Here is a 12,516-nt window from a genome sequence, read left to right on the forward strand (position 1 = left end):
GGGTGGATTAAATTATTAAAATCTATGAAATGAGACGGATGATTTTAAAGCAGAGATGAATAGAAGCGCGATAGAGATCCTTTATCCAAAAGTGGATGGCGAATGGCCGTAAATTATATTTTATTCAATGAATAATGTACACTAGGCTTAACAGATTGCTCCAAAGTGACGAGTGTGGTCTACATATTATTGATTATTATTAATTATATATATATATATATATATATATATATATATATATATATATATATATATATATATATATATATATATATATAAATATATATATATATATACATGTATCCATATATTTTTCATTAAACACGACATCTATGGCCAAACATTGTATTGTAAGTATTACAAGGAAATAAAAACAAGAATTTACATCCACAGAGACATATATATATGAACAAATTTGTAGCATTTATAAAAATCAGCGAAATTCTATATGTTGAAAGAAACGAAATTTTGTAAGAAAATGGGTTAAAGTTGCTAATTTGTTGGAATCGTTTCAAATTCAGCAGCATAGCTCGGACGTTAAGCTTCTGCTCACCGTCAAGAAGGTGCCGGGTTCAATCCCTGAATGAAAATGAATTTTTCAGAGTATGCTGTTGGTCAGACCTGGATTTGTGACTCCAGGTTGATCGTTTCCTATCAGAGTTTGCCAATTTTCTCTGATTTCATTGTTGAAACGGTTTCCGGAAAAAAAAATTGGCTAAAAATCCTTCCTACCTACTATGTCACCAGTATTTGAAATTTGATTGATGTACAATAAAATGTATGTACTATTCATAGATGTCTCGTTAATATGCGAGTTTTTTCAGTGTCTCGCAATTCAACGACTTGTAATAAAAATGCTGCATTTGTATTTGTAATTAGCTGGGAAGGCGCATTGGGATTTACCTGTAAGGCCTTCCTGGTATATATGTAAAATAAAAAAAAAAAAAAAAAAAATTGAAATCAGATTGACATGGTCTGGTCAACAGCAACCGGTGGTATCGAACCTGTGACCACTTTAGAAAGCATTATATGCTTATCACTAGTATATGCTAGTATATGTATATGGTTGATGAAATGATGTCGACGATGATTATATAAACATAAATACAAAGGTGAATATGATTTCATAAATCTCTTGGATCTTTTGGTTGATTCAGACTGTTTTTCCGGGAAAATCCATTTTTGGGATTGCGCTGGACTCGATTCCAATTTATTATACAAAACCCGGTCTCAAAATAAGTTATATATTCATATGTATATGATGATTGAGCGGTATGAGAGTGAAGTGCGAATAAAAAAAGCGATTTACATGGTGCTTATTAGCGAATCCAGTGTTCCGTATGTAGCTGATTGCCCGAGGCGCCATTATCCGACCCGGAGAAAAATCGGCGCGCGGCCGAAGAAAAGTGGAAATAATTTTTCTGGAGGCCTTCGCTCTACTGAGGTGGGGGAGAATATGGTAGTGGGAAATAAGAGGGGGTGGAAAACCTCCCCGGCATCCCCATCCACGGATCCCCCGGACAATAATGAAGCGATCCATCAACCGGGGCATTTCATAATCAAGGGTATTCATCTCGCGGTTATGTCTTTATCCGGTCGTTAAGTTAGCGCCATTAATCCGACGCTCACCTCTTGTCGATGGACGCTGAGTGGTCCTCTTCAGCGCCAATTTACGGTCGTTTGTTCTCGAATGCCGGGCATAATAATTTAGAGAGGTGAAAAAGTGGAGAACCGTTCAAAGAAGCACGGTGGAAATAATCCACAATAATGCTAATAAATTATCTTTTTTGTTGTTGCAAATTTGTCATCGCAAAATATCATATACCTGTATATATGTTACTAGCTGAACCAGGCATGCGTTGCAATGCCACAATAATGCATGCAATTATCTAATCGCAATAGCAATCGCTCCAAAGCAACGAGTGTACTAATACAGATACAATACGATCAATACAAGCATTTATATAATGCGAATCATCCACAGTGACATCTATAGCCATAAAGGCTCAAATAAACCGGATTTTTAAGGTTTTATTTAATTAATGTTTTATTTTCTCAAAACTAACAATTATAGATTTCAAATTTCTATGGCGGATCAAAAAAAATGTGTATATCCAAAATCTCTTATGGGCGTATATTTCTTTGAACAACAAAAAAAAGGTATATCAGTTAGCGGTAGCTTTAAGATATTCACTATTGAGAGAAGGCAAATTTATAACCAGAAAAGCCGACGAATAGAGCAATTATCGCAAAACCGTGTACTTGAAAAAAACGTAGTGGGAATTTTCGGATATTGTAATTGAAAGTCGGTTGGCCGGCTTTTTATTTGTAAAAAACCGAAAACAAGCTTTTTTTTCGGGCGGTTTCGGACGAACCTCAAGACGCTGAATAACTTGAGATTTGCAAGAGAGATAGAAAATGAGATGAACATTTACAGAAACCGTTTCATTGAAAATCAGATAAATTCGCAAACTCATAGGAATCAATCGATCTGGAGTCATAAGCCGAGGTCTGACCAGCAGCAACCGGTGGGATTGAATCCTTTGATTGAACTATATATTTGATTGGTTTTCAGGTTGTCTTTTGAATTAAATGTAAATTTATACAAAAATATATGAAATGCACGTATGTACATATACATATATATTAAATAAGAATGTATGAAATACAAGCAAGAGATAATGAAGAAGATGAAGGTACAATACAACAACTGCTACAGTGCTCCCTTTGGGTTACCAAGAGGTTGCAGCGTGTCAACGATGTTGGTAGAAGGGCACGTGCCTTACTTTGAGGCCATTCTCAGAATCAGAGCGGCCTCCTTACGTCGTCATGTATTTATATTGTTAAATTGTGTTTTTGCTATCAAATCTTCTCATTTTCGTTCATCATTTTATGTTTGGTGGATGGAGGAATTTCATTTGATTAATTATTATTATGTTATTTAAATATATTATTATTACATCATTATACATTATTTATGTGGACGATGAGGATTGCACTATTCTCCTTATCGTCTGTATTAAAAGTTATAATTACATATTTTATATATTATATACCAGGATGACGTAATATATGAGATACGTATGAAGTATGTAAGTTTAAGCCGTACGGGAAAATTATAATTCTGTAACAGCCGCTCATGAACGTATAGTGGAATAATTTATCAGAACACAGACACTATTATAAAGTTTGAAATATTCTTCTGCGGCTAGTTTTAATATGGCACTCCTTACTTTAGTAGTGGCTCTTCTGAGAGCGTACATACATCATTTCGTATACGATTTCATTTGTTAAAAGCTTGTTGCAGTATTAAATTTCATTATTTCACTATTTAATCTTGCAGAAAGCCAAGTCTAGCAGGTGGGGTCGATACTTTATTTTTGGAATATTTGACCTCTTTCTTTGCGAAGAAAAACAATCTCTTATCCACTACGAAAAATAAGGTTGAAATATTTCTAGCATCATTGTATATATTAATCAAACTTCCAAACGTCTTATTCAATAAATTCAAAAAACCAACATATACATATGTACATAGACACACTAGTGAACAACTAGACTTTTCTTTAATGTAAGTAAATAATAATAATTTTGATATAAATATATTATTGAACAATTAAGGGTACAGACATACAAAGTGATACGTGGCACGTGTTTTTTTTAGATAGTTTTGCACGTGTTAAAATAGCTACACGCCTGATCTATGCTATAGCAATCTAGGCCAAAACTTACCCCATTGTGTTTTTTCGGTGATTTTAAATTTTATTGACAAATTACATGAGGATACGCCCATAACAGCTGAAGACTTAGAGAATTTGACTTTATGTATTTATTTAGTTTTTTACATTATTTACGTTTATTTTCACAGAGATTTAGGTCACTAGAAGTTACTAAATTTTCTAGAAGATTTCTTAAAGACAGTTTCTAATTTTAACCACTCAATATGAAAAGAAAGACTGTATAATTTTTATAAGAAATATCTTTTCGGAGAGTTTGACAGCTCCGATTTTTGTTATGGTATCAATTAATGACTGAGCATTTGTGATATATATTGTTACGTATACCAAAAACAGCCACCGAGTAATTGCGATCGGATTAGGCCGGGTAGCGTCCTGAAATATCGTGTGACCGGTATAAGTGGTTTCAAGGATTAGTGACAGGCTAAGTGCATGTAGGCTAAACAATGGCGACCGAGTTGGCTCGTATTGGTCCTTTCTCAGAATTGACCTGTACCGTGGGAGCGAATGTCGTGGGAAGACATATCCGTACGTGACCATAACAATAGGCAAACAAATTAGACGTCGAAGATGTCCTGAGAGATCTATCCCTTATAAGGCGATACGTAGGCGATATCATGTAATTCTGGACTGAGCACTGCCTGTGCGTGTATCTCCTTAAACATCAATAAATGCTGTGAGACGACTGTTGGCCTTTAACTTGGATCCTCCACCCACCCCTACGCAACAATATTTTAGGCTGACTAGTTTTATGTATAAAGGTCTATTTATATTATACAGCACTTCATTTTAAGAGCTCGGCAAAGCACTGCAAGGAAAATACTATTTGTATTCGCACACATACAGCACCGCCCGTTTTCGGCACATTTACGGATTGATACTTGTTTAGGAAGAGTTGCAAAGAATGCAAAATTGGCTTATGCATTACGAAGCGCGACGATACGGCGTAATATTGCTTGCGGCTTGTCATAGAGCAAATGTTGTCATAATATGACATATCCAACAATATTCATATGCGCATGCGAATTTTCTTTAGTACGCGTGCACTCGCCACTATGACGTCACGTCATGCATGAATATTTCCACAGTGGCCTAAGAACACCAGTTCTGATAGATAAGTTTCGGTGACATGTAATGCTGTATTATATGGATAGATCGTCTAAGATATGTACGTGCAGTTTGAGCTGTACTGGTATAAACAATCCATTTCTGTTGAAGGCCTGCCACGCTGAAAATTTCACCAACATTTTCAACTAGCATTATTTTGAAATCCAATAGAAAGCAGATATATGTAAAAATTGTAGCCAATCGAAACAAAACCCTAGATAACTCCTACTGAGGATTTCGAGTTTTGTAAAGGTGTGCTTAGACTGTCTAATATATCTTGCAACAATATAAAATAAACAAAAGAAGTCTATTAATTAATGTATTTTTCCAAAACTATAATAGTTCATTGTTGTTAAAATGCTAGGGATAGCTAGGGATTTTCATCGATAAATTGTGCTATGGTTATAAATTCAGAAATTCCGGTGTAAACCAGTTTTTATAAATGTTAACACGGATTACACATTAAATGCATTTTTTTTTCAATGCTACCTGGAAAGGTTTAGCGTGGTAGTATTCTTGTTTACTTTGTACATGCTTAAAATACAACGCTTATCGACGTTTTTGCGTCAGCATTCAAAGGGTTAATCAGTATATTTTTTAATAAGTAAATTTTTTTACTGTTTGAGATTGACCAAAATTGTTAAATTGAGCCTAAATTTCTTTGTCATAAGTATAAATGTGTGTTGTTTCCAACCCCTTTTGTAACATATGTGTAGATAAATGTAGAACAATTGACCGATACACTACGTCGAGTGATTCCGCAACATATGTTCATCGATAGATATACGACCCGTGGGAAAACATGATTTTGCGTCCGTTTTACCACCTATTTCTTTTATACTATCCACTGGAGTATAGGGAGGGTGGGATGGGAAGTACGCTATTCCCTTTGTTGAGACATAAGGTATTTTCCTTGGAGAAGACAAATCACTACATCGACAGCGGAGATGCCGAATCGCGGTAACTGTACATCAATCCATAAAGTTAACTTGGCACCAAACAAAAGAGAGGAGCTGGGGATGAGGGACGATGGATGAAAGATATGAATTCATATTTGCTACCGTGGAATCTCGAAGGGGCGAGGGGAGCCTTTTGATTGATGGTGGTTCAAGAATTTCCGAAGGAAGGGCCGGTCGCACCTTGAAGGGTATTTCTGTCTGGAAATCTCGGACAAGTTTGAGAGGGTGCCGGCTGGCTTGGAGATCCATTTTTTTCGAGTGCTTGGAAAATTTCGATCGCATTTATCATCCTTTTCTCTTTCTTTTTTTTTATTTTTGCTTGTTTTCTTCTTGTGGGTTGGCGCATTTAAAAATGTCTTAAAGATGTGTTTGATAAATATGTACGTACCGACAACCATCATGGCAGCAGATTTGATGTCTGTATGGAACAATGGCGCGTCGGCAGACACTTCACATTGATACTCTCCAGCTAAGTCTCTTTTGACTCCTATAAGGGTCACTCGTCGATCGTCAGAATCTGACACCTGAAACAAACAAACGTGTCAATATTAAACACTTTCAATATGAATTTGAAAAAAAATATAATGGTGGTTCGCTAAATTTGATACAAAATTTATTTGTTTATATAAATATACACATAAATAGTGAAACATTGTACATAATTTAATAAGCACATTTTACAAATGTATTTATTTATTTATTTAACATACTTAGAGGGGGCGGCAAAGCCGATAGATCTAAGGGGTTTGACTTATATGGGTCTACGTGACGAGACAGAATGTTAAATGACAGAAAACGCAAATATCGAAAGGCAAAGATCGAAAATCGAAAGATCTTAAGTCGAAAGATAAAAAAAAAATGGTGCATGGTAAACGGTACATACTCACTTAATTTGCGCGAGCAGGATACAACAGGAACAAGAGGAACATGCTTTTCTTCCCGTATTCCCCCCCTTTCCTCCCGTATGTTCCTCTTGTTCCTGTTATATCCTGCTCGCGCAAATTAAGTGAGTATGTACCGTTTACCATGCACCATTTTGTTTTGATCTTTCGACTTCAGATCTTTCGATTTTCGATCTTTGCCTTTAACATTCAGTCTCGTCACGGAGACCGGACTTACACATATGCGCGATTATGTTTTGAAAGTGACATAAGTTCACTTTTTTCGTTTCGAAAAATATCTCGCAAAACATTAAAAAAAGTAATTAAAAAAAAAGTTTTTTAAAAACAAGACTTTTCTATGTTTTGTATATAAAAATATAAATCTCGTAAGATATCGCAGATCGGTCTCTTCGAAAAAAAGCCACTGTCAGATTTGAATGTTCAGCGTTTGACAACAATGAAGTTTCAGTGTTTGGCCATTTGACGAATATCAAATTATAATATAAACATTTTAACATTCATTATATAGCCTAGTAGTGAAGTAAAAAATAAATATGAGAGATCATGAGTGCCTATCATGCAAATTTTATACGATATAGTGTGAAAAAGATAAAGTTATAAGCGTTTAAACAATTAAAATCTGACAAAACGAGAGGGTGGCGGAAAGTCAAACATATAAGGTAACTGACCGCGCTAAACGTCAAGATAAGAGGATTGAGCTTCATTCTTATCTAATCTATAATTTGGAAAGAGACTTTGTATGTAAATATCCTTGGTCGTCGTCGTCGTCGTCTTCGTCGTCTTCGTCGTCGTCGTCGTCGTCGTCCGTAGATCGGTGACGTCATCGAACACGTGATTCGATTTTTTTTTTTTTTCGATCCATGGGCGCCGATTTGTTTTTTTCGATTCAATGGATTCACCCCCGCGGGGGCGCAAGGCGAGTAGTTTCATGGGGCCCCGCCAGGGGCGCCACAAGGGGCGCAGCCCCGTGGGGCCCAGCCTCATGGGGCGCAGCCCCATGGGGCTCAAAAGGGGGTGCCACAAGGGGCGCAGCCCCGTGAAGCCCCGAAGGGGGCGCGGGGGGCCCAGCCTCATGGGGCGCAGCCCCATGGGGCTCAAAAGGGGGCGCCACAAGGGGCGCAGCCCCGTGGGGCCCCGAAGGGGGCCCGGGGGGCCCAGCCTCATGGGGCGCAGCCCCATGAGGCTCAAAAGGGGGCGCCACAAGGGGCGCAGCCCCGTGGGGCCCCGAAGGGGGCCCGGGGGGCCCAGCCTCATGGGGCGCAGCCCCATGGGGCTCAAAAGGGGGCGCCACAAGGGGCGCAGCCCCGTGGGGGCCCGGGGGGCCTAGCCTCATGGGGCGCAGCCCCATGGGGCTCAAAAGGGGGTGCCACAAGGGGCGCAGCCCCGTGAAGCCCCGAAGGGGGCGCGGGGGGCCCAGCCTCATGGGGCGTAGCCCCATGGGGCTCAAAAGGGGGCGCCACAAGGGGCGCAGCCCCGTGGGGCCCCGAAGGGGGCCCGGGGGGCCCAGCCTCATGGGGCGCAGCCCCATGGGGCTCAAAAGGGGGCGCCACAAGGGGCGCAGCCCCGTGGGGCCCCGAAGGGGGCCCGGGGGGCCCAGCCTCATGGGGCGCAAGCCCTAATAGGCATTAACTAAGGGGGGCGAAGCCCTAGACGGCAATTAATCATGGGGGCGCGGAGGGGCGAAGCCCTAAAAGGCAACTGATCATGGGGGCGAAGCCTTGGACGGCATTTAATCATGGGGGCGCGGAGGGGCGAAGCCCTAAAAGGCATTAACTAAGGGGGGCGAAGCCCTAAACGGCAATTTATCTTGGGGGCGCGGGGGGCGAAGCCCTAAAAGGCAACTGATCATGGGGGCGAAGCCTTAGACGGCATTTAATCATGGGGGCGCGGAGGGGCGAAGCCCTAAAAGGCATTAACTAAGGGGGGCGAAGCCCTAAACGGCAATTAATCTTGGGGGCGCGGGGGGCGAAGCCCTAAAAGGCAACTGATCATGGGGGCGAAGCCTTAGACGGCATTTAATCATGGGGGCGCGGAGGGGCGAAGCCCTAAAAGGCATTAACTAAGGGGGGCGAAGCCCTAAACGGCAATTAATCTTGGGGGCGTGGGGGGCGAAGCCCTAAAAGGCAACTGATCATGGGAGCGAAGCCTTAGACGGCATTTAATCATGGGGGCGCGGAGGGGCGAAGCCCTAAAAGGCATTAACTAAGGGGGGCGAAGCCCTAAACGGCAATTAATCTTGGGGGCGCGGGGGGCGAAGCCCTAAAAGGCATTAACTAAGGGGGGCGAAGCCCTAGACGGCATTTAATCATGGGGGTGCGGAGGGGCGAAGCCCTAAAAGGCATTAACTAAGGGGGGCGAAGCCCTAAACGGCAATTGCTCATGGGGCGTGGAGGGGCGAAGCCCTAGAAGGCAAAGGCTCAGGGGGGCGCCGAGGGCGAAGCCCTAGAAGGCAAAAAAAAAAATTTGATTTTTTTTTTTTTGATTTTTTAAATTTTTTTTTTGATTTTTTTTTTATTTTTTTTTTGATTTTTTTTTTATTTTTTTTTTATTTTTTTTTTAATTTTTTTTTATTTTTTTTTTGATTTTTTTTTTTTTTTTTATTTTTTTTTTTATTTTTTTTTTAAATTTTTAAATTTTTTTTTTTTTTAATTAAATTAGCTAAGTCATGTTTAAGCGGTTTATATTATAAACACTGAGCGAAGCCGGGTAATACAGCTAGTAAGTGTATAATTTTGAATTAGTTACGTAGGTTAAAAATGTGGTATTTTTATATGAACTATGTAATATTATCAAACTGTGCTAATTTGGATAGTTTTAGTGATTTAATCTGACTTGGGTAGATCAGTGCAAAATTGTAATTACTGTTTGTATATATATATATATATATATATATATATATATATAACCTTATCAGTATTCCTTTAATTAAGATTTTATCTTTCCTGGAGGAAACGGGACACCATCGGAAAATTTTCCTGAGAAAAGATTCGGTAAAAATTGATATCAGGATACGGAAAAAAGCTTTGGTACAAATGCAAATGAAATTTATTTATTTAACATACTTGGATGAGGCGGCAAATATGATAGACCCAAGGGGTTTGATTTATACATATTTTATCAATTTATACACATTTGTAAATTAAATGAGAAAAAAGTTAATTACATTCAAAATGATATTAAAATAAAAATAAAAATAAGGGAGAAAAAATAACAAGAAACAGAAATAAGATATTGGGAAAGAAAAATTACAGAAATCCTTTAAGTTTAAGAAATACATCAAGCTTATTCTTAAAAATATTAAGGTTGTCAGAAATTACAATATCATTGGGTAGACTATTCTCAACTGAAACCAATCTGTTTGAAAAGAAGGAATCTTTGATCAATTTACTAGACTTTTCTTTTTGGAGTCTAAGCGAGTGACCTCTGAGGTGATTGTTTTCGTTGAATGTAATAAGACATTGAGTGTACAGTTGAATGTACGTATGACATTTATAATGATTATTTAGTATTTTAAAGACTTCGATTAAGTCGCCTCTTATTCCTCTCGTCTCCAGTGTAGTGAAATTCATTCTTTTCAATCTTTCGCTATAAGAAAGTAAATTAAGCTTAGAAGGAATCTTTGTAATTCTCCTTTGTACCCTTTCGATACATGTAATGTCCTTTTTAAAATGAGGATTCCATATGCTAAAAGCGTATTCTAGTTTAGGTCTTATAAAAGGTTTGTTAATATAGTTAAGTTCAGAAAATTGAATTCACGTTTTATTACATACACAAAAGAGTGATGATACCTACTATGTCTAGTTGATATTGGACGCAATTGATGAAATGGTTGTTTATTTTGTAGGAAAGATTTGGGCTATTTTTGCCTAAGTGTAGTACAGAGCATTGCTTAACATTTAAAGTTAGAAGCCACAGAAGTTTTTGACCACTTGTCAATTTTGTCCAAATTGCTTTGTAGAGAGTTGTTACCTTCTGTGTTTGCAGGACAATAAAGTTTAATGTCGTCGGCGAAAATATAATATTGAATATTTACATTGAATAAAAAATTGGTAGGTTTTCTTGTAATACATTTCTTACATATATATCTGAAATAACAACAATTTGATAAAGAGCACGTGTCTACTTATATATCAATTGATTTATAAGAATCAGAGAAGCTTTACAGCGGTAAAAAAAATTGCGTGTGTTCGCAAAGATATTTCGAATCAAAAGGAGGATAAAATTTAATACCATTTTCCATTTACCCGTTAAATAAAATCACGTGTATTGTGAGCGAGGAAATTAAGGATCAAGTGTGCTGTCTTCCATAGAAAGACTCGACACAATGCCTCCAAGTACCTATACTTATACGGGAAACGAAGATTTAATTAATTCTCGAGAGTGGAAAGTCGATTTCCAATTTGGTTGCCGGCATTCGGTTTCCGGCATTATAACCAAAGAAGTGGATTTTACGTATGCATAATAATATATTGAATGTGATATTGAATTCGGCGAATTTGATATGCGTAATTTAACACTCAATGGTAGGATTTCGAGAAGTATTTTTCTGTAGTATTAATACTCGAAACGGCTCTGATGAAATATAATAATACGAACAGATGAAGAAACGTGTTCAATGCGAATTTTCACCGAAACAAAGGGGTGATATTAAACATAAACAATTACACGGTCTCAAGTGGATGCTATTAACGGTCGCGCATAAAGCATAATAAGACATAAACGAGATGAAAAGACGAGTTTTTCCGTCGTTATTCCTTTTTATTTCTGTTTTTTTTTCTGCCTATGGGTCGTTTCAGGCATTGGACAGAGACGGGCTGCCGTTTATGTTTTTATTGTTCAGTTTATGCACGCGCCCTCCAGGAAATGCTCCTTAAATAAAATATTTCTTGGGTCATTTGTCCCACTTTATGTGTTCCTTTGGATGTTACCTAGACGGCGAGGGCTCATTTGAATCCGTTGAATAAAACAATTTGAGCGTACGATATTCTTCCTTTAAGGACACGTGTCACATAAACGATAACGGTTTTTGTATCTTAAGCGGATTCGCCATACGAGAAATGATTCATATACAAACAAAAAACCGATTGGTAATCTTTAAGTAATTTATATAGCTATATAAAATACAGGTGAGTACATAGTTAGTGGTGGAAGAAGATGGGGTGCGATTTAAACGAGTAGACCACGCGTGGGTCCATCAGCTTCATCTGCAAGCTAAATTTAACATATGTATGTATAGAACAATATTTGAATAGGTTAACCATGTTATTTATTCGCATTGCGTTTTTTGGTTAAGATTTTCAACGTGCTCGAAGTAATGTTACCTTGATATGTTATAGTATAAATTTTTTGCACACATTTTGTTGCAAAAAATTTTAACCAAAACATGCTGTCGCATTCGTGTAATGTATTTTAACATTGTAAGAATGTTAAATAATTTATTTTTTTCATTTAATTATTTCTTATTTAACTATATATTTTATTTTTACATAGATATATGTATACCAGGAAGGCTTGACAGGAAGACCTCAATGCGCCTTCCTGGACAATTAATTACAAACAATACAGCATTTTATTATGACATAAATTACTGTATTTCCAGAGCCTGAAGAACACGAAATAACAATTAATTAATTAATTAATTACAGAATTAATCCATTGAGACATCTATGGATGTCTCAATGGATTAATTGATGATATGATTTTGAACCACTTCCACTCTTCAGATAGCTTTGATATCTTTTACCGACATAATGGAGTTAGACAACATTGAAGTAAGTGGATGTCTTCAACATAAAGCAAGAAGAGATTTAT

General features: G+C 37.8%; 2 protein-coding genes across 2 annotated transcripts in view; one reads left to right on the plus strand and one right to left on the minus strand.

The window, feature by feature from the left end:
• Positions 1-4,423, plus strand: part of LOC143916237 (methyltransferase-like protein 25B) — a 588,188-nt gene extending 583,765 nt beyond the window's left edge. Inside the window, exon 7 of the transcript XR_013260955.1 lies at positions 4,336-4,423. The gene's annotated coding sequence lies outside the window, so the exon portion shown is untranslated. The remainder of the gene's footprint in view (positions 1-4,335) is intronic.
• LOC143917774 (uncharacterized) overlaps positions 1-12,516 on the minus strand; it is a 44,589-nt gene that overhangs the window by 17,992 nt on the left and 14,081 nt on the right. Inside the window, exon 3 of the mRNA XM_077439359.1 lies at positions 6,192-6,327. Within this exon, the coding sequence (XP_077295485.1) occupies positions 6,192-6,327 (136 nt within the window). The remainder of the gene's footprint in view (positions 1-6,191; positions 6,328-12,516) is intronic.

This window comes from Arctopsyche grandis, chromosome 1 (genome assembly GCF_051622035.1).
Source record: "Arctopsyche grandis isolate Sample6627 chromosome 1, ASM5162203v2, whole genome shotgun sequence".
Taxonomy (NCBI): Eukaryota; Metazoa; Arthropoda; class Insecta; order Trichoptera; family Hydropsychidae; genus Arctopsyche; species Arctopsyche grandis.